This window comes from Rutilus rutilus, assembly GCF_951802725.1.
Source record: "Rutilus rutilus genome assembly, chromosome: 17".
NCBI classification, from domain to species: Eukaryota; Metazoa; Chordata; class Actinopteri; order Cypriniformes; family Leuciscidae; genus Rutilus; species Rutilus rutilus.
Genome location: NC_140230.1, coordinates 14,972,328 through 14,998,684, shown reverse-complemented (window position 1 = coordinate 14,998,684; position 26,357 = coordinate 14,972,328). Strand labels below are relative to the sequence as shown.

The 26,357-nt window shown below is 38.3% G+C and overlaps 1 protein-coding gene across 4 annotated transcripts; it reads left to right on the top strand.

The window, feature by feature from the left end:
* The first annotated feature begins 3,315 nt into the window (after positions 1-3,315).
* On the top strand, positions 3,316-25,321 carry rxrbb (retinoid x receptor, beta b). Of its 4 annotated transcripts, none has more exons than XM_084435711.1 (11): positions 3,316-3,454; positions 4,459-4,659; positions 4,774-4,924; positions 11,624-11,803; positions 17,386-17,537; positions 22,008-22,137; positions 22,493-22,625; positions 22,705-22,746; positions 22,868-22,959; positions 24,461-24,566; positions 24,975-25,321. In XM_084435711.1, the coding sequence occupies exons 2-11, from the start codon at positions 4,513-4,515 to the stop codon at positions 25,111-25,113; spliced, it is 1,272 nt and encodes a 423-aa protein (XP_084291837.1). In that variant the 5' UTR covers positions 3,316-3,454; positions 4,459-4,512; the 3' UTR covers positions 25,114-25,321. The 4 variants fall into 4 exon arrangements, with proteins under 4 accessions (XP_084291837.1, XP_084291840.1, XP_084291839.1 ...); XM_084435714.1 differs by having other exon boundaries at positions 3,319-3,454; positions 4,462-4,659; positions 4,777-4,924; XM_084435713.1 differs by having other exon boundaries at positions 3,319-3,454; positions 4,777-4,924.
* Positions 25,322-26,357: the final 1,036 nt, after the last annotated feature.

The following is a 26,357-nucleotide window of genomic DNA, read 5'->3' as shown; positions in this document are numbered from 1 at the left end:
GTTCACAAAAGTAATAAAAGGTTGTGGTAAATACTCACCACTTTGAATTATTATTTTTATATTTTGTCTTTATCTGCTGCCAAGAACATTTGGAGTTGGGGTTGCATCTAAAAATCAAGGAATATTAATCTTTCTTAGTACATACATGTACATTTTTTATATATTATACAAATAGGCTATAGGGTATAGTAAACATATAGGCTACACATACATATACATAATTTTACATAAATATAGAACGTATTTGTTTAACTTACACATTAACAATCAGCAATCTTTCTCCAACAGTCTTCTCTTGCTTTGGCAGAGACCGTATTGTTTCGAGCTTGAAATACATATTTAAATTCATCGTAATTCTGAATAATTATCTCTTGCTCCTCCGCGGAAAAATATAACGCTCTCGCTCTACTACCCGCGATTGGCTGTTCAGTGTCGACGTCACTCTTTTATGTGCACGCGCGCGTGGAGTAATCATAGCTTAAAGATCAAAGCCTGAGTTGACAGAGAAAGTTGATGAGCTGCATCATGGTACCAATAAAGCCTGATCGCATCGGTTTGGATTTGTCAACTCAAAACCAATCCTGTAACCCCGAGTTTGTTCAGCTACCTTCATGGTACAGGCCCCTGGATGAGCGTCAAAGAACCAAACAATCCAAGATCATGCCAAATCGCCAACAATCAAATCCAGCTAACTGAGTTAGCGACGTACGAAGAACGGCCTTTTCAGAATGTTTGTAAATAGGCACCGAGTAACTTCCGGCTGGCAGAACGCGAGCGGCTTCCACTGACTAACTGAAGAGATCCAGCCGGCGACTGCAACAGTTACACAGTTAAAAACATTGTTGTTGATCAAAGTTGAAACGATGATGAAAACGTGTTGTGTTTGGGGTTGTGCTGCCAGATATACAGCAAAAGGTGTAACGTAAGGGGTTTCATCGATTTCCTGTGGGTGAGGAGGTTATAGCGAGTGGACGTCGTGTCGTCAAAAGTAGGAAATCTTACCGATCCCCTAAATTATATGATTCATCTAACGTTTACATTTCTGCTGCCAACCCTGCTTGCCCTTCAACTCTGCTTCGTGTATTCTCAAAACGGTCCATCTACAAAATCACAGCAGAGCATTTATCTTCCGCCGGGAAATTCGAGATTAATATTAGTAAACTTGTCTCTTTTGATGAAGAAACTCATTGCCAGTCACTGCCTGAAGTAAAAGAGGGCTGCCCACTCTCACGCATTCACCGTGAGACTCACGCAATTGTCACTTTTCACACGCTCTCACGCCACACATCCATTTTCTTATGCAATTTACCGAAATGTATATTCCTCATACATAATATCGACCAATCAGTGTTTTTCAACTGCGCAAAGGTCAATATAACAGCTGGAGAACAATTGTCACATAACATTTACCTCAGGAAAGCCATTTAATGACTATGCGATAGGCTATATTTTGGCTAGAAAAAAGAGCTATAGAGAGTATTTTGTTAATTATGTGTAAGCCTACTATATTACATAATTATTATATTTTTTACTTATATCATTAAACACAGTTGTTATTATGGAAAAAAAACATTATATTTAATTACATTTTTTATTTTTATTACATTTTTACTGTAAAAAATTACAGTTTTTACTGCCCTTCCAAGCAATTTACTAGCGTTGCCATAGGAACGCTTCGGCTTTTGCCACCCCGAAGAACGTCTATTACTGTTGTGACGTCATGGTGAATTGTATTGAGTTAATTTAATCTACTCTGAGTAGGTTGACTCTGAGTTAAGCGCGTGCACCATGACTATGAAAAGCCATGGTCAATGGAGCTCAGAAATTGCGATTCACCATGGCAACAGCACCGACAAAAAGACTTCCACACACTTCCGAGTCAATACACAAGTATTCTCAATCACTGTTATATTATCAGGTGAAAACTGACAGGAAGGTAAGTTATTGAACTAATACTCATTTTCATGGTATCCCACAGGCAAAAAAAAAAAAAAAAAAAGAACGTGACAACAACTAAAAATTTAAATTAAAAATGTAATTCAATCAGTTAAATCTTGAAGCATAAAAGGTTCATGGCTGTAGGCTACATGACTTTACAAACATTTGACATATTAAATAAATATAATTTAGTGTCTATTTCAATGTGCCGCACATGTTTCCATGTTGTGTAATGCTCTTTTCACATAATTAAATGGTCTCTAATCCAACCTGTTACATTTTTTAATTAGGCTAATGAAATTAACATTTGACTGCTCCACCAACAGAGGCTGGACCTGCACAGATGCACAATACTGGAAGAATATTCAAATCCAACAGGAAAAGAATTACTGTTGCTTTTGTATTTGTAGTAAATAAAAATGACCAAATAAATTGTGAATAATTTGTGTTAATTTGACAGCTGTGGTGGTTACGGCATATACAGTATCTCTACCCTTCCATCTGGCATCCTCCCATTCCATAATCTGGTTCATTTTCGGAAGGTGCGATGATGGGATTATGTGTGTCATCAATACATTCAACCACACTTGAAATCATAAAGGAAATTCTAATTATTAGGTTCCAGAGGTCACAGCAAGATGTTATCAAGTGAACATCATTTATCAGATTAGCCTCATTTGAACTGATTTCTCAACCAATGACCTGCAATCCTGTGAATCTCCTCTTTGATGGATCTCACAGGTTTGTGTCCAGGACAACTAATGTGCTCTGCATCCTGAAAATGTGCAATAAATGAATGTACTGCACTGCAATGCTTTTCTTACTTAGCCTTTTTGTCTTGTTGTTTCCAGTCAAAATATCTAAACATTCTTAAATCAAGATGCATTTACAACATAAGAAAAACTCTGGGTTTATCTAAGAAAACCTGCTCCTGACCAGGTTAGGTTCACAGAGTAAGTTACCATGGTAACTGACTCTAAGTTACCTCTCTTTCAGAAATGGGCTTGACTTTGCTTTCTCAGGTTTGACATACCTCCCACTCTGAAACGGAAAACCCAGAGTTTCCCTCATTTCAAGGTTAACATACTCACTTAACCTCCTTTCTGAAACAGGTCCCAAGCAATCACCATATGACCAGAAGTTGAGATTTTTAAAATAAAATATAGGCAACAGTTATAGCCTACTGTGCCAACTGTTTTTTATTTTATTTATTTTTTATCCCTAAATAACAATATTTATGTGATTCCAAATAAGTGTTCAGACTAAATATCACATTTAAAAACCAAAAGAACATGTAGTTCTCAGCGTGTATGTTTATTTAATTATTTGTTTATTTATTTATTTGCTTGCATATATTTCTTATGTGAACAGACTCTCGGTGTCCACTAGGAGGCTTGACTTTTAGAAGGTATATTTGTCTGGATGCAAACATTTATAGCTTAAACTGTAAAATATAGATGAAACGATGCTTTAAAGGACACAGATCGTTGCTGTTGGAGGATTCGGGGTTTCTTAGGTGAGAATGAGTACATATGCTCATATAAACTCTGCAAACTTCTGTAAAAATGACGGAAAAACAAACAAACACTTGGACGAGCTAGGCTAAGCTAACAGGGGCTTGTCGTATTATTTCGCCTCGCCATTTGTGTTGTAGCATACAAGGGTTTGTATGCTGCACAGAAGGATAACTTAATTATTTGTAAACAGTATCATTTATCCGTTTTGAACAGGGTATTAAGAATGATAAGGGTGGACCAAATGGTTTTCTTTTAATCATAAACAGCCCGTTAGCCGTTGTTAGCTGCCCTCACTCAGTGCTGCGTGCTACATAATAAATTATCCAAATGCTGTCAGGAGCATCAAAATAACGCTCATTATCGTGTAAAAATGGGCATATGACAATTTTTGTTCGCTCTTAGCCATAAAATATCAATTATAAAAGGAGTTGGCAGACATTAGCGCTGATAGTGTCAGTTTTGGTGGGGGTGATTATAAGGAACAGATTTAGGCTGCATCCCGAAACCTAGTGAGCTGCCTACCTAGACAGCATTTTGGGAGATATGGGCGTGTTCAAAGTTTTGAATCTAGTGAGCTACCTACCTAGATTGCATTGTAGGGCATCATATAATGTTACTGATATTATAACGTTCGAACTCGCCCATTATTGTCCAAAATGCTGTCTAGCTATGCAGCTTCTTAGTTTATTGAGACACAGCCTTAGACATTGGGCTAATCTGCAGCAGGATTAATAGAGCAGTAAACAGCAGACAAAACGCCCCAGTTTATTTCCTAAAGTACACATCGTAAAATGTTTTCCATATTTTCTGAGATATTCAATAGGAAACACATTTGAAATGGTAGATATTGTGATTATGGCACCAGCTTTGCTTTCTTTTTCCATTCTTCATTGAAATTACCATCTTGGGACTTTAATGACATATCCAGGAATATGACAGAACTCTTCCATCACATTCAGTGTTTCCTGTCTTTAAGTCCATTGTTATTAATCTCTTCTTTCAGTAGATTATCAAAGATCAACAGTGTCCTCTCTGTTGGCCAGTCTAGTGTGCATCTATGAACACCTTACCGCCCTCCACTTCTGCCGTCAGTAGCCCTGTCAGCTCCATAGATTCGCCACTGTCAGCCGTCAGCTCGTCCATTGGCTCTCCCGGCATTCCCGGCACCCCATCCGTCGGCTATGGACCCATGTCCAACTCTCAAGTGAGCCACACATTCAAGTTCTTCTCCATATGATAATAGTACTGTATTGCTAGTCTTTTATTGTGTTCCTGATGACTTTGGTCTAATCATCACTTCTTGTTTATTTATCTCTAGCAGATAAACTCCTCAATGTCTGTGTCTGGGTTACATGCTGTCAGCAGCTCTGATGATGTGAAACCCCCCTTTGGCTTGAAATCTGTCAGTGGCTCTGGGCCAATGCTGTCCCAGAAACGGATGTGCGCCATTTGTGGGGACCGCTCCTCTGGTATGTACTAGAACGTAGAGCTTTCAGATTGTCTTTCTATTAATGATGCACCAAAATCCTTTTTTTTTAACCAACATTTTAATTTAGCCGAAAACCCAAACCATTTGAACTTGGTTTGCTTGTTATGGTAAAGTTCTTCAGCAACAAGCTGTTTCTCAATATTTCAGCTAAACATATTTTACATATTGATATTCTAGCATTATTTTTGGTCATGATTTTGATTTGATATCAATTAAGTGGTTATATAGGTACAGTACATGGTAGTATAGTACACAGTCTCTTGTCTCTGACGACGTGTTTACAGGTTTGAGGGCAGGACAACCTGTCACTCACATTAGATCACAGCAATAGCAAACCTCAACCATCCAATGATCCAATCAGTTCCCAATGGACAAAATCAAGTCCCTCCCAAATGTTTTTTTTTTTTCTTGTTTAAGAAGCTGTTTCACTCATCACAATAGGAAAGAAAAGACTATTGCAAATTCCGTTTCATGCCACTTTAAATTCAGTTGCTATTTTAGTTTTAGATATAATAATCAACACTCATTCAAACTTGAGATTTATCAAACATTTATGGTACAGAGCTGTTGAATGATGAACCTGATTGGTTGACAAACGTTCTAAGGCAGTGGTTCTCAACCTGCGGCCCACGATATGCCGACCACATTTTAAAAATAAATTCCAGTTTTACAATTTATTTTTGTTTTAAAATTAAATTAAAATGGTTTAAACAAATACAAGTTTGAACTATAATGTTTTTTTTTTTGTCATATCAAATAATTTTGGTGATCATATATTATTTTCAGACATGCGGAGACCTACTATGTACTGAACCAACGCAGTTAACACTCACAAGTGCGCGCTTTGGCTGAATTCAAATAGTGTCAGTAGCCATAAAAAAAAAATATATATATATATATGTGGATCAAAATGGACAAATCTGTTATTAGAGGAGAACAACTAAATGAGGAAAGAATACATGCGAACAAGAGTTGTAGCATTAGAAGCGAAGGAAGGAGAGTAACTTTACTGGAAAAATGGAAGAATCAGTTTTCTGTCAATGACCGGGATGAGGCAGCCTGTTAACTCTGTAGTAAAGTACTTGGCATATGCAAAACCTACAATGTCAAAAGACATGGGAATCCGATGTGTTTGTTTGATATACTTGCATTTTAAATCAATAAAAATAACAGCATCGGCGTACTCGCGGCTGAAATGCGGCCAAGTCGTTATACCTTATGTGCCACAAGAAAACACCTCTTCCGTGTGTGCAACATGTAGGTATAATAATATTATCTGCTAATACCACAACATTAAATCTGATTGGTTTGCGTCATATATAAATGATATGCGGCCCGTGAGACTTGAACTTGGACCATAGTGCGGCCCAGTGGAAAAAAAAGGTTGAGAACCACTGTTCTTAGGTGTGCAATTATTTTCCACTAAACGTACAGCTAAAGTAGTTCCTGGCTGGTCTTGACCGCTTTACAGTTCCATATCACTTTGTCAAATGATTCCGGTGATTTCAAGGTCCTTATAGCCTACAGCAGCAAAAGAACCAAATCCCACAAGGACATTGATCAAGCAAATGGATATGAAGAAAAAAAAATTCTCTGTTTTCACCACAAAATTACATTTAATTATCTATGGAAAGCACATTCTCTTTCTCCTGCTCTCATTCCCAAACACATACACGCAGTACAGATTCACACACTTGCACACAAACAGAAACATATGCGTGCACAGAAACTTCTTGTCAGCACTGCCCCACAACTTCATCAGTAAAATAATTTTGCAAATGAAAAGCTACTTGACAATTCTCAGTTACAAGGTAGCAACGTCGCTGTTCTTGAAACAGTTTTGGGAAGAGATGTCTAAGAAATTAGTTCTGTACACACAGTAGCATTTTAAGGACAAACTCTGACAAATGTCTTGAAATAAAACATTTGAACAATGTCTTGAGGCGGGGTGACCATAATATAACCGCAATAATTGACTGGGTTATTGAATTATCAGAAAAATAATGCTTCACGTCGTGGCCGCAATACCACCTCAGGTGTGCATTATTTGTCTAATAATTCAATAGCCCATCGTTAATTATTCCTTACTTAAATTGCACATTAGGCAGTTTTATTATTATTAAAGGAATAGTTCACACAAAAATGAAAATGATCCCTCCTTCAAGCCATTCTAGGTGTATATTACTTTTTTCTTTCAGCCGAACACAATAGTGCCCGAGATTTTGAAGCTCCAAAAAGCGCATCCATCCACCATAAAAGTAATCCATATGACTCCAGTGGGTTAATGCCTTCTGAAGTGAAGCGATGCGTTTTTGTAAAAAAAAAAAACTCACGTTCACAAGAGAGTTACGTGGTTTTGATGAGATGCGTCTGTTCTCACAAGGGCTGGGCGATATGGCCAAAAATATTGGATTAAATCTGAGAGCTGGATCACTCCTCCATAGGCTTCTATGGGATCCAAACTTGCCAGCCCAGAAAAGTTTGTAAAGACATTGTTAAAATAGTCCTAGTGATTACAGTGGCTCAACCATAAGTTCATCAAGCGACGAGAATACTTTTTGTGCGCAAAAATAACGACTTTATTCAACTATTCATTTTCTTCTGTGTGGGCCTGAGTGAATTCACATAGTGTAACGCCCGTTTCACACATACTCCGTGTGCAGTGCGTATGCGGTGAGTGTTGCAGTGCGTATGCGGTGCAGGAGCAGCACGCGCAATAGTGCTTTCACATATGCTGCGTTTGCAGTGCGTAACTGATCCGCGGCTGTACAAAATACATACTCTATTTGTATTTCAAATCCAGAAGTTATAAGCAACTTTTTATTTAAAAAAAGTTTTTTTTGTCAGCATTGCGATTCTCTTTGTACACATATACACTCTTTAATAGACGTATTCACATACAATTTAAACAACGTATTATTCAATGCATTATACTTCTATATAATTATATATTAAGTTGCTCAAGCAAGTGGTAAAAAATTTAACCATGTAATTATATTAAAATCGCATAGCCTACATTTTTCAATTACAACTATAAAATTGACAAAAACAGCAGACTCATACTTTTTCTTTTGCATAATTTAAATCTTTATACAATAAATCTTGCATGTCACAAAGAACTTGTTTTTCCACCTCCACGAATGAGACGAGTGTTGTTCATTATGTTGCCTTGTTGAAATATGTATTTTCCCTTGATTTACCCTGCGGTCTTAACGTCTCAGCATTGCGATTCTCTTTGTACACATATACACTCTTTAATAGACGAGACGTATGCACGTTTAAACACAATTTAAACAACATAGGCCTATTATTCATTGCATTACTTCTACTTCTATTAAGTAGAAGTAATGCAATGAATAATAGGCCTATGTTGTTTACCTTGTTGAGGTAAATTGTAGTTTCCCTTGCTTTACCCCGGTCTTAAAGTGAAAATAGTATTTAATTAAATACATTTATGGTGAGATTACTACATTTTATTTAATTAATCGCATTTATGGTGAAATTACTACATTTTTAGGTCATTCTGTGTTCATTTTGACCATGAAACATGCGCTGTCACTTTAATTCAGCGTGTGCAGCACAGCAAAAATAGACTCGGTGCGGAAACGATCGCTGCACTGCTGTATACGCACCGCAACTGGAACGGATCGACGGACTGCAACCGCGTGCAGTGTGAAAGCTTGAACCTGTTAACATGGGTACGGAAAAAAATACGCACCGCATACGCACTGCAAACGGAGTATGTGTGAAACGGGCGTCACAGCGCAGCGCTTCTATGTTGTACGTCACCACGTAGGCTCACGCATCACACATGACCAGCGTCGGCCAATAGTGAGCCTACGTGGTCACGTACAACACAGAAGTTACAGTTACACGATGTGAATAAATTTTTGGGTGAATTAACCCTTTAAATGGTAAAATTTTAGTTTTATTAAAATTAACCATTGGTAGTGATCATGATTAGCACAGGTAAGCACCTCAAAACCATGGTCAAATGTAACAATATGGTTTATATAGTATTTGTATGAAAAACTGAAGCACAAATGCTATAGCTTAATCTCAAAAATACTGTAATTATATTTCATTACTCCTTTAATACATTTAATACATGTTTGTATTAGTATTATAATAAAATCAACATGTGTATCCCACTACATCCCATCATCCCGTTTCATCCCTACATGTTTTGTTCAATGATTTCAGCCCTCCAAAACCATTTCAGGAAATCTGGAAATTACTTTTTCGGTTGGTGAGATTTTGGTGTGTCATGTACACTGGTCCGACACAGGATCATTAATACTAACTGGGAGTATTACAGCCTCACCCCGAGGGCGGCTCTATAGTCTTCCAACACTTTCACTGTCTTTTGACTGTAGAATCTTTAGTACTTCTATTCCTCAGCTGCGCAGCAAATATCTGACACTACTCCCAGGTTGCTCTTCGTAGAAATTAAGTTTTATTCACGGCCGGGAGATCATTGGCCACAATAACCAAGTGAGTCTTCTGAATAGAAAGATACATGTACATTTAAATCATACAGCTGAGCAAAAATCAATGTCACTCAAGTCTTCTTCACTGTAATTTGTTCTGGTGATTGGTTTGTAATGATCTAAGCTAGGGCTGCACGATTTGGGCAAAATGTCATATTGCGATTATTGAGGTCAATATTGCGATTTGGGCTGGGATGATACACTTATCTCCCGATTCAATATTATCACGATACTTGGGTGCCGATACGATATGTGTTGCGATTTAAAAAATTTTTTTTATTTTTTTTATTTTTTTTTTATAAGTATTGCAAAATTATTACTTTTTTTTTTAAACACTAGACCATGGGGAAAAGTTAAATCATACACTTATACAGACTGTACATGATTTTTCGGACTTATTTTTCGGACTTATTTTAGAAGCATCATACAGTACTACATTCTCTAACGATTCAATAACAAATTCATTTTTTAGCAGTCACTTGTCGCCACCTTGTGATGACCACTGATGTCATCGCTATCATAGACATCAGTGTTTATATTTGAACTTTAAACTTTTATCCCAGTACTTCCATGATAATTTGAACTATTGTATCACAGAAATAATGATACTATGAGGAAAAGACTACTGTTTCATGACAACTCTCTCTGGGTCAGCGGCAGCGCCAACACAGATTTGAATGTTGCGATATGATTTTGTCAAAGGTTTAATAGACAGACGAAATGGAAGAAGAAGACTGTGATCTCGATTCAAACAAATCGAGATCAGTCTTTTAAAGATGAATCGTGCAGCGATCTTCTTCCATTCTCTTATGTCGTTTATCGCGATATAATAAACAAATGGTTTCATGAGTCAACTTGATTGGTTCTCAAGTAAAATGCACACACAGATTAGTGATAATGCTGAAATGTGTATTTCTCAACTCAAACTAGCAACAACAACTTTAAGCACAGTGTTTAAAAAAAAAAAAGTTGTACAAAATTAAATAGTGACATCTTTGCAATACTGCAAACTTGTTATTGTCTCAGTAGTACAATAGTATAAAATAAATGTCATATTTACCTGTGCCCTTACAGGTAGGACATACAGAAATTGAACAAAGTTATCAAACAGTCTGCACTGTTCTCTCACAACTCTTCACGTTCATCATAAGACTGCTCTTATGTTATGAAGATACTCGACAAAACGGACATTTTGGTATAATTGTGTGTTATTGTTCGTTCAAGCGCAAAAAAGAACTGTATTCTGGTGTGTCTGTGCGCACGATACTGGCTTTCTGTGTGTCACTGCAGTCACAACATTCACAGGCAGCGCATAATTGACAACAATTAACGGATGCTGCGTTGATTGCATTAAATATTTGATCAATATTTAATCAATTTAACGTGTTAACCTTGACAGCCCAAATTTATTTATTACATAAAATCGCAGCATTTTGCGTCATATAATCGCATAGGCTTGACATTGCGATTGCGATATGATTAATCGTGCAGCACTAATCTAAGCTAATCATATGACTGTTATGATATGATAACAGTGCTTACTGTGTTAAGCACTTTTTGATTAAGTGGCCTTAAATGGCCTTTGACCTGAGCATCCTTAGTCTGCATTTCTCTGTACATTTAATGTTGAAAATACCCATTACATAAAATATTTCTATCACAATTGCAAAACACATTTGCTTCTATTGAGATGGATACAGGTAAGGTTAAGGACAGGGTTGGTTGAATGGGTAGGTTTAAGGGTGTGAAGGGTCAGCAGTGTAATTACAGATGTAATTACAGAAATTACGCTGTAATTACATGCTGATAATTTTTAAAGCATAAGACATTGTAAAAAATATATATATTTCAGAAATGTTTGAAAACAATGATTAAGACCTTTACACTCACATGTATTCATAAGTTGTAGGGAAAATATATTTATTGATGGTTAAACCACACAACATTTTTGCAGTAATTTTTCTTGAAAAGTTTTTTAAACCATATGAAACTAAAATAAATACAAAGAGTACATTACTAAGAATTTGTAACATGTTTTCTACTAAATGTTGGATGATGTTCCTGTGAACTTTCTTTTTTGTCATTGACTCAAGCATCCTTGGACAGAGTATGTTGTTTACAGTGAACGTTTTAAAAAATGACATTTCATTGCATCTCAGAGGTAATGTGAACATGGTTTGTGTGTGCAGGGAAGCATTATGGTGTGTACAGCTGTGAAGGCTGTAAGGGTTTCTTCAAGCGCACAGTCAGGAAGGACCTGAGCTACACCTGCAGGGACAACAAGGAGTGTCTGGTCGATAAACGTCAGCGCAATCGCTGCCAGTACTGCCGCTATCAGAAGTGCCTGGCCATGGGAATGAAAAGAGAGGGTGGGTACCTGTCAGTCTTCCACTTAAGACATGTCTCCTGTAGTGTGAACTAATACATCAGCTGTCTGTTTAGTAATATTTAGGTACTAGAGGTGGAGAATGGATGAGGTGAAATGTAGTAGTGTTTGAATAGATTTTATGGTAGATCAGCATTATGTGATGGAAATTCTGCATTGTTTTCTTTTGAGAAGGTGGTGTCAGTTATAGCACGTTTGGAGAAGCACAATCTGAAGCGAAATGACAGTAGCTGCGTTTACATATGGACACTTATAATCGGATTGACGGCTCAATCGGACTAAAAAAACTTCATGTAAACATCTTAATCGATCCGATTGAGCTCGATCCGAATGAAATTTCGATCCGATTGAAAGGGGTGGTTTATCCCTTTTGTAATCCGATCAAGAGAACATGTAAACACTTGATCGGATTGAAAACCGAAGCTGAAAGGACTGCGCACGTGCGATGACGTTAAATAGCGTAATGACGTATGACGCGCGGAACGAGCTGTTCTTCCTGTTGAATAAAGTGTCATATTAATAAGTTTCCCGTCATTCTAAAATTCTCATTTTACTCACGCGTCTGTGAAGTAAAGCAGGACAACGTCCCACCAGTCCTTGTTTTGGATTCTCATCCACAGACGTCTGGTTTTGGCCGCGGGGAGGGGCATTTCTACTGCGTGATCAATAAGCAGCACGGCAAAACGGTTAATATGCTCTAAATTATGACCAGAGACGAATTAATATTACGTCTGCTGTTTAAAAGAAATAAAGAACCAATAGAGGAGAATATTTATGCGTGAAAAGCGGAAAACTCTGTATATTTGTGCAGTGTGCGACTGTGCGCATGTCAAAACATCAGATCCGATTTGAAACTTGTGACATATAAACGCGCACATCAACCCGATTACTTTATTTATCATTCATGTAAACACCTTGTTCGGATTCATCAATCGGATTGATTTAATTCCGATTGTGTCCATGTAAACGTAGCTAGTGATGGATTGATTGGATTTAGTAAAACAATGTAGGAACAAATGGCCTATTAGCCTAGTCCACAGCCCCTGACAGATGATGAAAAGTATGTCGTATGTGGGTGGGAAACAACCAGCAGGACAAAAACTAGGGTTGGGAACTGAGAACTAGTTGTGATTTTCATGACATTAACTTCCATTAATGGTTCATATCTGCATTCAACACCTTACTCACTGAATCCTTTGTGTGGTTCACAAATTATTCAATGAGCTGAGAACTATTGCCATATTATGTGTTCTCAAGGTTCATGAACTGACAGTTTTTTTTTAGATGTGTAATAACAAAAAGGACAAAAAAATAAAAAATGCTATCAAAAAGTAGTGGTCAACCATTAGGGGTTTTTTAATAGCTGATTCCGATATCATAAAGAACAAGGTTTCAGATTAATGTTTAGGATAACATACAATTTAATTTGACAAATAGTACCCATGCACAATAATGCTGCAATAAATGTAATATTTATTTTATATAATGGACCCTTTTTGACATTTTCAGGGTTCTCAGACGTGGAAGTTGCCATAGCACAAACTTCTATTGTGGTAAACGGGAGATGGCAGTAAATATAATTTTTGTATTCTCGTTTGCTCCAATAACAAAAGAAAAAAAAGTATTTCCAAAAGAGGGAAAAAATATAGGGAGATTTATTACAGCAGTCAGAAGAGAGAAAGATGTCATATGCCATCACTTCCTCAGCCATTGTACTAGTGTTAATCATTATTTTGTATTTACTGCCAAGGTATTATAACACAAAGTATAGTGTTATTGTCATGGTGGGTTGCAGGAAGGCAGACGAAGAAGAAGATAAGTTCCAATACATAGTTTTAATGACAACTCAGAAGACAAACAGGCTGAGCAACACACACTTACACATAATGGTGATCGGTGAGAGAATGAATGTGAGGGACCAACTTGTATACCAAACACAAATGAGTATGATTAAAAGAACCTAGCTGACACATATAAACTAATAATGAGGAGCGGGCAAACTGAACAAAGGAACACATGATAATGAAACTAACAGAACATAATGGTGACATATCACAATGTGTTGGTGAAAGGCTGATGAGAGGCAGACAACACAAAAGGATGGTGATGGTAGGACGACGATCCCCTGGCGACGACAATGATGGTTGGCTGATGGCACAGACTCAGAGTTCCCCAGTGCTCCTCAGAGCCCATTGCAGAGTCAAAGGAGGGAGGAGCCAAGATGGTGTTAAGGTGGCTGACGGCATCTGGAGGACGACCGACGGAGACAGAGCCGGTGGATACACTGGCGAAGACCGAGGGAGCTGAGGGACATCGCTGGTGCAGGAGACCCAGGCAATGTCGCTGCGACGAGCATCGTAGGTGGAGCCAGAGCACCCGAGGGCTGGCACGATGACGGTGTGGGCGAGGACAGAGGCGATGTCGATGGGAGGGAGGAACCTGCTGCAGCCGAAGGGGTGGAGGGAGGGAGTGCAGCGGATGGCCCGAAAGTCTGTGGCGGAAGTTGTGTGACGACTAACCAAACGGAGCCGCTGGGATGAGGGAATCCGGAGGAGCCACTAGACTGAGGGTCTCTGGTGGAGCCAAAGGTGGGAGGAGCCAAGACGGAGCCGACAGGCCGAGATGGCGTGAAGGGATCCGAGGCTGGAGGCGGAGCCGAAGGTACCATCCTGGATAGGTGCTGCTGGTGGTTGCTCGACCTGCGGCTCATTGCAGGGAATCCCCAGAGACGGCGCAGGGCTGCAAGCATCCGGCAGCGATGGGACTGGAGGACTGGCAGAGCTCTGTGATGGTGGCGATGAAACAAGACTTGAGATGATAAAGGTAATCATGACACAGTTCATACAGGATAGAGCAAAAAATAATTCCCAGTTCTCTTTGGATAATACAGATGAATTAGATATCGGGTGGGACAGGGTGGGAGTTGACAAGTCCCCATCGAAGTCTATCAGCCAGTCCTTCGTCTCAGTTCCCTAGGCACCCCGGTCAGATCCACGCTGGGGCACTGCTTCCAGGGCGATGGTAAGCTCTGTCCTCTTCTCCTCTGGCTTCGGCTTACTCATCGCGGCGGGTGGTGCCGCTCTGTCTGCGGGGGGCCCACGTGACTTCTCCGCGGTCGATGGTGGCGAAACAGGCTCTGAGTCTGGCTGTGCTCTGAATCGGGGCGTGACGCTCTCCAACTCAGTCCTGTGTTGTCTGGAAGGTTGATGATGTTGTGGAAGTTCGCTCTGATCCAGAACAGGTTCTTTAAGGTCAAACTTAGCCCGTTCATCCATATTGGGTGGTCCGATCATCTGTCACGGTGGGTTGCAGGAAGGCAGACGAAGAAAAAGATTAGTTCCAATACAAAGTTTTAAAGTCCCTGTAAAGGCAATTAAAAAAAAAAAATTCTGAACACATTATAAATGTTATAAATGTATTGCTAAATCATATTACAAAGACTGTGAACTGTGAAGTACTGAATTGTGGAGTTAGATCGTTAAACAGTTTTAACACGGATTTTTTGGGCGGGGCTAAAACGGGGGCTCGATGACGCACTGGAGCCCCTGAGCTCCTGGACACGCCCCTACTTGATGACACACTGAAGCCCATTCACATCAGTTTGCAACTCAATCGCGAGTTACTGTCTGTCAGTACTATTAGTTAGTACATCCTAGCTAGCTATGCCTTCGTCACGGAAATGCGTATTACCTGGATGCGATCACGTACAAAATAAATCGGTGTCCTTATTTAAATTTCCGAAAACCTATCATATCAACAAGAGGTGGATTAATTTTGTGAAGAGCCACCTTGATGGAGAGCTGAGGATCACTGCCAAAACCCGCCTCTGTAGTGGTCATTTTACACGGGATAGTTTTATAAACTTTCGTCGGAGACAACTGGGATTCACTGATAATCCGCTGTTATTGGTGAATGGGGCCGAGCCGACTATCTCCCGCCTCGGCCTTCATCCTCCCGTCGCGCCGACAACTGGTGCCATTGTCGGCGGTGCGTGCCCACCAATGAGTGTAAGTTGCCTTGTGTGCTTATGTTATAATTATAGTAAGTAGTCCAGGCTTGAACGTGTATGGCTTTGTAAAACAAATTAAGCTGCTATGAGCATCCATTCCGGCTGCAGCGGTGGCAGTTGAGTGTGGCGACGGCAGCGAGCTCAGCTTTCCCACGAGTGGGCGTTGTTTCAGCGCAGCCAGCGGACATGCCCCCAGTGTTTGAGAGCAGAGACTACTGCTCATTTTATTTTATTTTGTGGCTAATAACACATTTTTCTGTGGTGTGACAAACTCAGAACACATACTTAATTTTTACTTTACAGGGATTTTAATGACAATCCAGAAGACAAACAGGCTGAGCAACACATAACGGTGATCGGACAGAGAATGAATGTGAGGGATCAACTTACATACCAAACACAATGAGGATGATTAATAGAACCCAGCTGACACATATGAACCAATAATGAAAATTGAACAAAGGAACACATGAAAATGAAATGTTAATTAAATAAATAAAAAAATGAAAAATGTACTATGTATGCGGAAATACGTTATCACAGTCTGTGGAAAGGGTCCATATTTGCTTAAATTTTTTTTTTAAAATTTTGAAATTATGTATTGTTTAAGTCAAAAATTTGAAATGACCAGTGATGGTGATTTTTATAGAAAACCAATAATTAGTTATTTATTATTGTCATAAATGACAGAACGCAAGTCTGGTCTTGAAGCTTGGTCTTGACTTTTGTAAGTGGTCATTTGGCTCGTAATTAGTTATTTAGATGTCACTTTGATCCAAGCGACTTGTGTCAGTTTCTGAATACACAATATTTTCGTCTGTTAATGATAGTCAGTGTCCGATGATGTGATTTTTGAATTTCTTGAAAGATTCAAGAAAGATTCTTTTCTCTAGAAAGACAAGTCTAATTTTCCGCTACGGCTCTTTCCATTGTAGTCATGCACTTGGTGGATTTTTTTACGCACCGTCTCAAGTTTGCTAATGGTATGCGCTTTCGATCTCGAGAAACCACGCTTGAGCATTTTTTTCCGGATTCGGTCGTACACAAAGCTGCCGAACGATCTCAGCTTCAGCGCGGATAATAAGGAGCTCCCTGATCTCTTCTTCATTCTATTTTGCAGACATTTTTTTGTTCTTTCTTTGTTGATGACGAACACAAACTTTCTTCTAATTCTCTTATGAATTCTAAGAGCAACAAAATACCCTTTTACAGCATTGGTCCTGGCTTTTGTTCACACAGGGCGCGTTCCGGGACTGATCCCGGCAATGTTACTAGGTCCCGTTCCCGGCATCGATTCCCGGCATCAATCCCAGGACGTGTTTGCGTTCACACAGAAGGCACTCTAGCAATTTTACGGCAATTTCCCGGGATCAACGCGCTGTAAGAAAGGGGCTTAAGTGTCTTGCTTAGGGACACAATGGTTGTTTTAGAATTGCATCTTTCGGTTTTCTAGGCCAGAACTTGAACCACTAGCCAACACCACTCAGTGGTGTGGTACAGATGGCCTGGCTGATTCCTTGACATTTATGAGTATCTCATCTTTTGTTCTGCCCCAGCTGTTCAGGATGAGCGTCAGAAGAACAAGGAGCGGGATGGAGACTATGAATTCAGCAGTGCAGCCAATGAGGAGATGCCTGTGGAGAAGATCCTGGAGGCCGAGACAGCTGTAGAGCACAGAACAAACCTGCACTCTGATGCCACCGGTTCAGTGAGTGTATTTACATGCCACTGATAGCTGTGTATTATGCTATTTGTTTGGAAAGTCTACAGAACACATAACATAACTAAAGAACCTGGCACCTTTCCTGGAGAAATGGTAAATAAGCACTTTGTTGAAGGGTGCAGGTGTACTTATATTAGCCAAATAGTATAATTTGTATCAATAGTATGTAAAAAAAGTCATATTATCTATTTTGAATAGTTTTTTTACAGTCGATACCAGATCTGCATGATTAATCGTTAAAAGATCGGTAACTCATTCCTAAATGACAGAAATTCGTCTGTGTCTATTAATCCTTTGACAAAATCACACCTCAACATTCCAATCTGCGTTGGCGCTGCCGCTGACCCAGAGAAAGCAGTTGTCATGTATAGGTATGAAACACCATCACAAACAGTCTTTTCAACCACACAGTATCATTATTTCTGTCTTACAAATATTATCACAGAAGTACTGGGATAAAAGTTCATAGTTCGGATATGGATCAATATAGAGCAAATTGCCTTTTGAAAGTAACTTGACACTTCAAATAACGATTGTGTCGATTGCATCATTACATGACTAGGTGGCGTTCAAAAATGCTGAATCATCCAGTAATGAAACGAGTGAAGTCTTTATGAGTGAGCCATTGAATCATCATTCAAACTTTTTTTTTTTAATAATTCATTTAGATTAATATGTTTTTTTAAAGAGACTGCAGCAGTTAACCTTTTGTCTGAACCTCTAGTAAATTACATTATTAAATTACGTTATTTTGTTTAGTTGTCTGTTCAGAATCATGGAAGAATTATGATCTCGGTTTGAAGCAAAAAAAATCGTGATTCTCAATTTATCCAGTATCGTGCAGCTCTAGTCGATACTGCCTTGAACAACACTGATAAAGGGCATAGTTGCATTAGTTTCTGAACGGTTCTGTTCAATTTATATAATAATTTTAAAGGTGCTCTAAGTGATGTCACGCGTTTTTTAGGCCAAAACATTTTTTTGTCACATACAGCAAACATCTCCTCACTATCCGCTAGCTGCCTGTTCCCTGAACACACTGTAAAAAAACGCGGTCTCTCTGGACACCACAGGCTCCACAAATGGCAACAAAAACAAACTGGGCTCACCCGCACCACGAAACACAACAAACAGTGTTCCAGCCAATAACTGGCAAGAAGTATTTGAGGGTGGGGTTTGGGGGGTTAGTGCGCGTACACATGAAGGGGGTGTGGAGGAGAGAGAAGCATGAAGATGGAAGTTTGAATTATGGCCGACACACGACCAAAGAGACGACGTTCCGATGAACAAATTGCAAAGAAGAGGGACAAGGATAAGGGACGAGGACAAGGATAAGGGACGAGGATAAGGAACGCACGAAGTACAGAATTTACATCGGGATAAACCTTCGAAAGGTGGCGAGAACTCCGCCGGCAGAAGGGCTTCCAATCCGACATTCAGTTGCTCTGTTTTTGCAGAACAGGTAAATCCATTTTTCTTTCTAAACTGACGTTCATGTTCGCCAAACCAACACAAGGATGTAATTAGCTAGAACTATGCAGTCAGCGTTAACTTAGGTGAATACAACATATATGTTTCTAGCAGGTAGCGATCAATCTCTATTGTAAATGATCAAGCAAATTCACAGTAGGGCGACAATTTGTGTGAATGATGTTTTCATCCACTGTTTGTTATGAATTTGAATGTTCATTTATAAGCTATTGACAACTTTGACTAAATTTGTTTACGATGCCGCCGTTGTTTATACTCACTGGGAAACGCGAAGCTAACGTTATCTTGCTATTATTCCGTCCTTGTATGGGAGCTATAGTTATAACCTCAGGTGGCGAAACGATTTTAAGATAATGTTTCTTTTTCTGCATTCTGTTCTGCAATATATAAAATCATTTATCTAACTTGGTGACATTACACATTGAATGAAGTATCAGTAGTGACTACTTTGACTTTACTTTATGCCGGAAGGGAGGGGAGGAGGGAGGAGACGGGATGAGGAGGAGGGAGGGTCTAGCTAGCCTCCGTTTTGTTTGACAACAATTTGAATGTCAACAAGAAGTTACGTCTCCCGGCATCGCTTATAGCACCTTTAAAATGTTATACAATGTTTAGTTATTATAACACAGCATAACACCAATTTATTTAACTAATTAATCAATTAAAGAAAGATAATAATAAAAATGAAAAAATTAAATGTAATATAATGTAATTTTAAGTAATATAAATTAATAATATAAATACAAATTAAAAACAAGTATAAAAAAAAATAAAAAAAAAACGTTTTTTTATCCAGTGTAGCCAGCCATTTTCATTCTTCATTAAAATGTTCATTTCACTGAAAAGTCTCTGTGTATTTATTTTTCAGACCAACATAAACATCATATTTGAATTCAGCTGTGTTTGATGATTCAGTGTTGAAAGCTTTTAGTGTTTCTTTTGCTCTTGCCCCCATTGTTTCATTGAGCATGTTTAGATACACATTCTTAAACGATTGTTTAATAAGCCGACAATGCGCATGGTCATAGCATCTGTGTTCTGCCGACTTATTCAAGTGTGCTTACAAGTGTGCATAGTCTTACTATGGAAAACAGGAAAGTATCCTTACTGCAAATTTAAGGACATCCAGTCAGAGTGAGTGTTTCACGGCGGGTGGAATAATATTACTCAGACTCTTTCCCGTCCCAAAAAATAGTAAAATCGTCTTCTCATCTCATGCAGCCGAAGTAGAAGTGGAACAGTCAAAATGCTACATTCGCAGAAACTGCAAGAGGAGAGAATAGGGGTTTGTACATGTTTCCCTTTGACATTTTGGAACATATTGGGGTTTTTTTTGGGAGGGTTTTTTGTGCTTAATTTAACAGCACAACCTGCATAACAAATAGAATACTCTTGAGTCAGATTCCTCAATATTTTGAATGGAAGAAATGCGATAAAAATGTCAGATTCATGAACGAGCTGATTCCTTCCAATGGACCTATGTGAATTGGTTCACAAATTACACTGAACGATTCCTTTGTGAATCGGACTGATCCGATTACAGTGGTTCTCGAGTCAACAACTCACTGATTCAGTGATCCGGTTAAAATAATCCAAGAACTGGAATATGGTCAGAGCTTGAACATGTGCGCTATGGATGCTGTAAAAAGTAAGTTACTAATGCCGAATTTTAGTATTGATTATTGTAAATAAAATCACATTTAGGTCATGACTGTCAGTTATTTGTGAAGTGAATTTGCTGTAAAGGGCGAGTTGTTTAGAGCCATTGAAATGCTTGTCTGCATTTTTGTGACACCATCTGTACGGCATTTTTTGGTAAAATAACAAAAATTAATGTCCATGCATCTTTCCTGCTGCTATAGCTGTTCCAAATGATATAAAACTAGTAAATCTGCATACTGTTCATCTTAAAATGTGAACATATTTTGCCCCATGTGAAGTCTGTACATTGTATTGTATTTGTAGCCACATATTTAGCTACACATATTTAGTTTTTCTCTTTAAAAAAATAAGTAAATAATTCTAGGCCTATATGAATTCACACTTGAATTATCAGTAATTTAAATTTATATTTTAGTATATTGAAGTTTAATAAGTAGTACAGCATAGTTCATCGATCAGTACTTTTTACTTTTAATATACTCAAGTACATTAAAAATTAAGTACTTTTACTCAAGTAAAATTGAAAATGAAAAATACTTTTAATTGGAGTAATATTGTATTAGGGTATCTGTACTTTTAGTCAAGTACTTGATTTGTGTACTTAGTCCACCACTGCATTTTGACATCACTACTGGGGAATAACCTGATTTTCTTTGTAAAGTCTTGTAAAGGTGGTTTACTTTCTGGGTTACTGTAGTGTAAACCCGTACAATGGGTTATTTCAGTAAGCTGATTTTTGGGAGCTATCAGCTTATTGGTGTTCATGTAAACATGCTCAGTGTCAGCAGTCACCTCGAAATGGAAGATGCAGAAGCTGGTAAAAAGGTTTCAGAAATGTATTTGCGAAGTTATGCCAAGCATTGATTGTTGTCAACTGTTGTCAGTTTCCTGCTGGGTGAAAAATCCCTTATTTAAGCTGTTTAAATGCTGGTTTTCCCAGAGCTGGTTTAGAGATTAATATCTTACTCCTAAAATGTCTTTGAATTCTCAGTGTTTGGAGTTGAATATCCCCACACAGACAGATTGACAGCAGAGGTGTAAAGTCCAGGGGTCAGAAAGTCCTGCCATATGTTTGGCAGCTGATTTCACTGATAAGTTCTATCTCCTTTCTGAAAAACTGTGCTGATTAGCAAATCCAGGTGATTGGAACAAAATACTGAGGATCACTTTTACTTTCTGAACCTGGACTTTACACCTCTGATTGCCAGGAATGAAGCCCCCAGATGTTTATCAGTTCACAAATTCCCTTTATGTTGTCCATTTGCTCTAACTCTCTCCTCCACTGACTTCTCTGTTCTCCAGTCCAATGATCCAGTCACTAACATCTGCCAGGCTGCAGACAAACAGCTGTTCACTCTGGTGGAGTGGGCCAAGAGAATCCCTCACTTCTCTGAGCTGCCCCTGGATGACCAAGTCATTCTGCTCAGGGCTGGTACGAGCCTCAGACATTCTCACACTCATTTTGAGTAGCAGCTAATATCTGAAATATTAATATATATATAAAAAAAATACTCAGCATTCTGAAGAGAAATATAAGATGTTTACACAGGACGGATAGATGGAGAATAGCTAAAGGGAATAGATCCAAGGATTTAATAGTTACGTATGTTTGTCTTAAAATGCAACACTCATGGCACAAGACACTAAAAACAGCAAGATGCAATGCACTGACAAAGAAAAAAGGAGTGGATGAAAAAATAGAGCGCCTGAACGAGTTATGTTAAGGGCATACATGTAAATGTACATGGAAAGTGTTTTACTATATGTATGTAATATTTTTATAACAGGATGGAATGAGCTCTTGATCGCTGCCTTCTCTCACCGCTCCATCAGTGTGAAGGATGAGATTCTGTTGGCCACAGGTCTACATGTGCCCAGAGACAGCACTCACAACCTGGGAGTGGAGGCCTTTTTTGACAGGTCACACTGAACTCTGTGTTTTACATCTGTTTAATTATGTAGTATTTCTATAGGCTTAATGTTCATAATGTCTGTACAGGGAGAGTACACACAGTGCAGAGGTGGGAGCCTTATTCGACAGGTAATGCCTAACATCATCTTCACCTATATTTATCTAATGTCTGTGGTACCAGTAATTCTGCCTTTCAGGTGATTTAGACCTCATTGTATGGTTATGTTTCTCATTTCTTACACATCTGCAGGGTGCTGACTGAGTTGGTCTGTAAGATGCGTGATATGCAAATGGACAAAACTGAACTTGGCTGTCTGCGTGCCATAGTTCTGTTTAACCCAGGTATGCATTTTTTTGTCTATTTTTTTTTTTTTTTCTCTAGAATCTATTTAAAGGAAAATGTCAATAACAGTTCCATGGATGATATATTTCTGAATATGTCTTATTTCTTTACTTTTGTTACTTTATATTGATTGATTGTCTTTTTTTTTTTTTTTTTAGGGATAGTTTATAGTCATCATTTACTCACCTTTTTGTTGTTCTAAACCGGTTTGACTTTTTTTCTTCGGTGGAACACAAAAGAAGATATTTTAAAAAAAAAATGTCTCCAATGTTTTTTTTATTATTATTTTTATTTTTTGTCCGTACAGTCAGTGTGGTCCAATGTTATTTTGGACACCAGTGACTTTCATTGTATTGACAAAAAAGGTTAAACATTTTTTCAAAATAAATGTACATTCTTCTAAATATCAAAACATCTGGTTTGGAATAACATGAGGAAGAGTAAACCACGCTGCAATTTTTTCATTTTTAGATGAATTATATCTTTAATTACCTGAAACCATGTAAAGTCATGTAAATTCCTTAAACTATGTTATTTTATCAGGTTAAGGTCATAAACCATTTAAAGGTGATGTAGTTTCTGCGACACTAGTGACACCTAGCAGAATTACAAATACAAAGCAGATTTTGCCATCGTCCTTTTGCACGTCACTCCTCCCTCAAGTCAAACATCACAGCACAGCCCATACGGGTGTTTGTGAAGGCATGTCTCAACAGGTAAAAGTTGGCTACTTTCAATAAAATAGCCAACAAATTAGGAATACTTTTAGCTGTGATGCTATGTGTCATGAGTAAGCAAGACCAACACTATGTAGAGCGAATGTGTGTGTTTCGCTTTTTATAAACCCATCCAACGTATCTGCAATGGACGAATTTTTAACATGATGTGCCATAACTATTTGAGGCTGTCTACACTTGACACATCAAAGTAAACATTATAAACTGGTTCATTTGTTTTTCTGAACGGGTGCATGATGATGCTGTATGGTATTCCATTGTGTCCAGCGCGTAGCATTGCAATGCCCCATTTGCTTTGACGTGTTCATGACCTGTTTAATTTTTTAAGGTCTAAATGCAGTGAATTTTGACTTGCACTTCTGTACCTGAAAGTAAAAACAAATTTCCAATGTAACACGTCAGCCATGGTCCCACACCGGCTAAACTACTCAGCCTCTGCTACAGTAGCCACGCCCCAAACTCTTGCTATAGGTTGAGCTGATGAAACAGATTGACAGATCTGAGCGGACTGCTCTCAATGTTGATATGGTGCCTGGAACGCTCAATGTTTACAATTTTGAGGGAGATATGACAACAAATCTTACATACTTCACCTTTAAGCAAAACCTGATTGGCAGATCTAGATTTTACTCTGAACTGACTGTGCTTGTTAACACCTTGACTGGCATTTTGGCAGAATATATATATATATTGTGCATGCCTTTGACATCAAAACTGGAGAAAAACCCTAAAGTGTATGCTGAATATTTCCAATATTTCTTAGATGCCAAAGGTCTGACCAGCAGCAGTGAGGTGGAGCTTCTCAGAGAGAAAGTATACGCGTCCCTGGAGTCCTATTGCAAGCAGAAGTATCCAGATCAGCAGGGGAGGTGAGTGTTCTGTACTGACATGGGGAGAATTCACCAATAGCCTACGCAGTATTTCATCACCAAAACAGAGTTTTATTCTCTAGACACTTCCAATCCAGTTTAAGCAGGTGCTGATGCTCTGAAAAATCACATTTATATTGTGCATACAAATAAATTATGCTATTGGGCACAATTCAGTCTTTGCCCACCTTTTCACTGACCCTCATAACTAAACGGGTGTTGTGCCTTTTAAACTAGTACATGTAAATGACCTCTTTTATGACTGACTGATCTTTTTTCTATGTGAAATCCACAAGCGTAGTTCACACTGTCATTCATAAAAGTCATGAACAGTCATATGTTACCGTGTTCCTGGTTGTCAGAGTATGGCAGACGCCCCCAAAAATCTGCCCGCTTGCTTACTCACAGGTTTGCCAAGCTTCTCCTCCGGCTTCCTGCGTTGCGTTCCATTGGCCTTAAGTGTCTGGAGCACCTTTTCTTCTTTAAACTGATTGGAGACACCCCCATTGACACTTTCCTAATGGAGATGCTGGAGTCGCCCCACTAGCTGCGGCAGAGGAAGATTGGGAGACAGGGTTTTTCTACCCTAGGTCCTGGAGATAACTGTGACTGCACTTTTTCTTCCCAGGGGAATTACAGCGATTGGTCAGCCTCTGGTCTGGGGGTATTTCTTTCATTTATGTCTTTTTTTTTTTTTTTTTTTCTCTTGACTGTTTCTTAAGTGCACCATAGAGTCTAGAGACCCAAAACTTGCCATGAAAAATTATTGGTGCTACATTTCAACAGTAAGCTAATTATATATATATATATATATATATATATATATATATATATATATATATATATATATATATATATGTATATGTATATACATATATATACATACACATTATATATAAAACAAGTTTAAAACTCAATGTTTTTAAGTATGGAAGCTCCAGTTACCTGACTGGTTTAGATAAGTGGGGTTTACATTTTGATAGAACCATTTGAGGCTTTTAAAACACTGTGGATGATAAGCTTTAATCAAATGTAAGTGTGCTTCACCATCTCTTAAGTTTGGGTGCTTTCTTCCTGTACGGATAATTTATTTTGCCCCGACCTGTAAGGACTGGTCAAGTGGGCGAATAGATGAATGAATTAATTCGGTATTATAGATTTAAATTGACATTTACTTTGCTAGCGTGAGAAATCTGGCAAAGAAATCTATATGCAATGAAGCTTGAATTGATGCAAAACAGAAAAGTCTAGATGTTTAATCTCCAAAAAAAAAAAAAAAATACACGCAATTTACGTGATATTGTGCAATGTTAAGCCTAAATCCAGAGGTCGACGTGAGGGAAATGCAAGCACTCTTTTTATTATCTCACGCACTCATTTTATTATCACGTCATGAGTGCCTAACAGACATATGCTTGATTTATGTTTTTTATTTAACGTTTGACAGAAGACAGGACAAACAAAAAGATGAATCTCTGTTCACGTCATCAGCAGTGATCGTACGAAGCAGGTCAATTTCTGTGGTTCTCTTTTTGTTTTGCCTGAAGTGTCCTAGGCTGAAATTGTCTTAAACCTGCATTGGTTTTATTAGTTAACTGTCAGTTAATAATACACTCTATTCTCTTATCGCATATCAGGTAACTGTATAAGAGTGATAATTCCTTAAGTAAACTGCACTACACAAAAAGAAATGTCATTCCTTTTTCTTTTTTTTTTTTTTTTTTTTTTTTTTACCAGTGTCAGATTAAAAAAAAAAAAAAAAAAATTACTTTGGTGCTTCGGAATCGACAT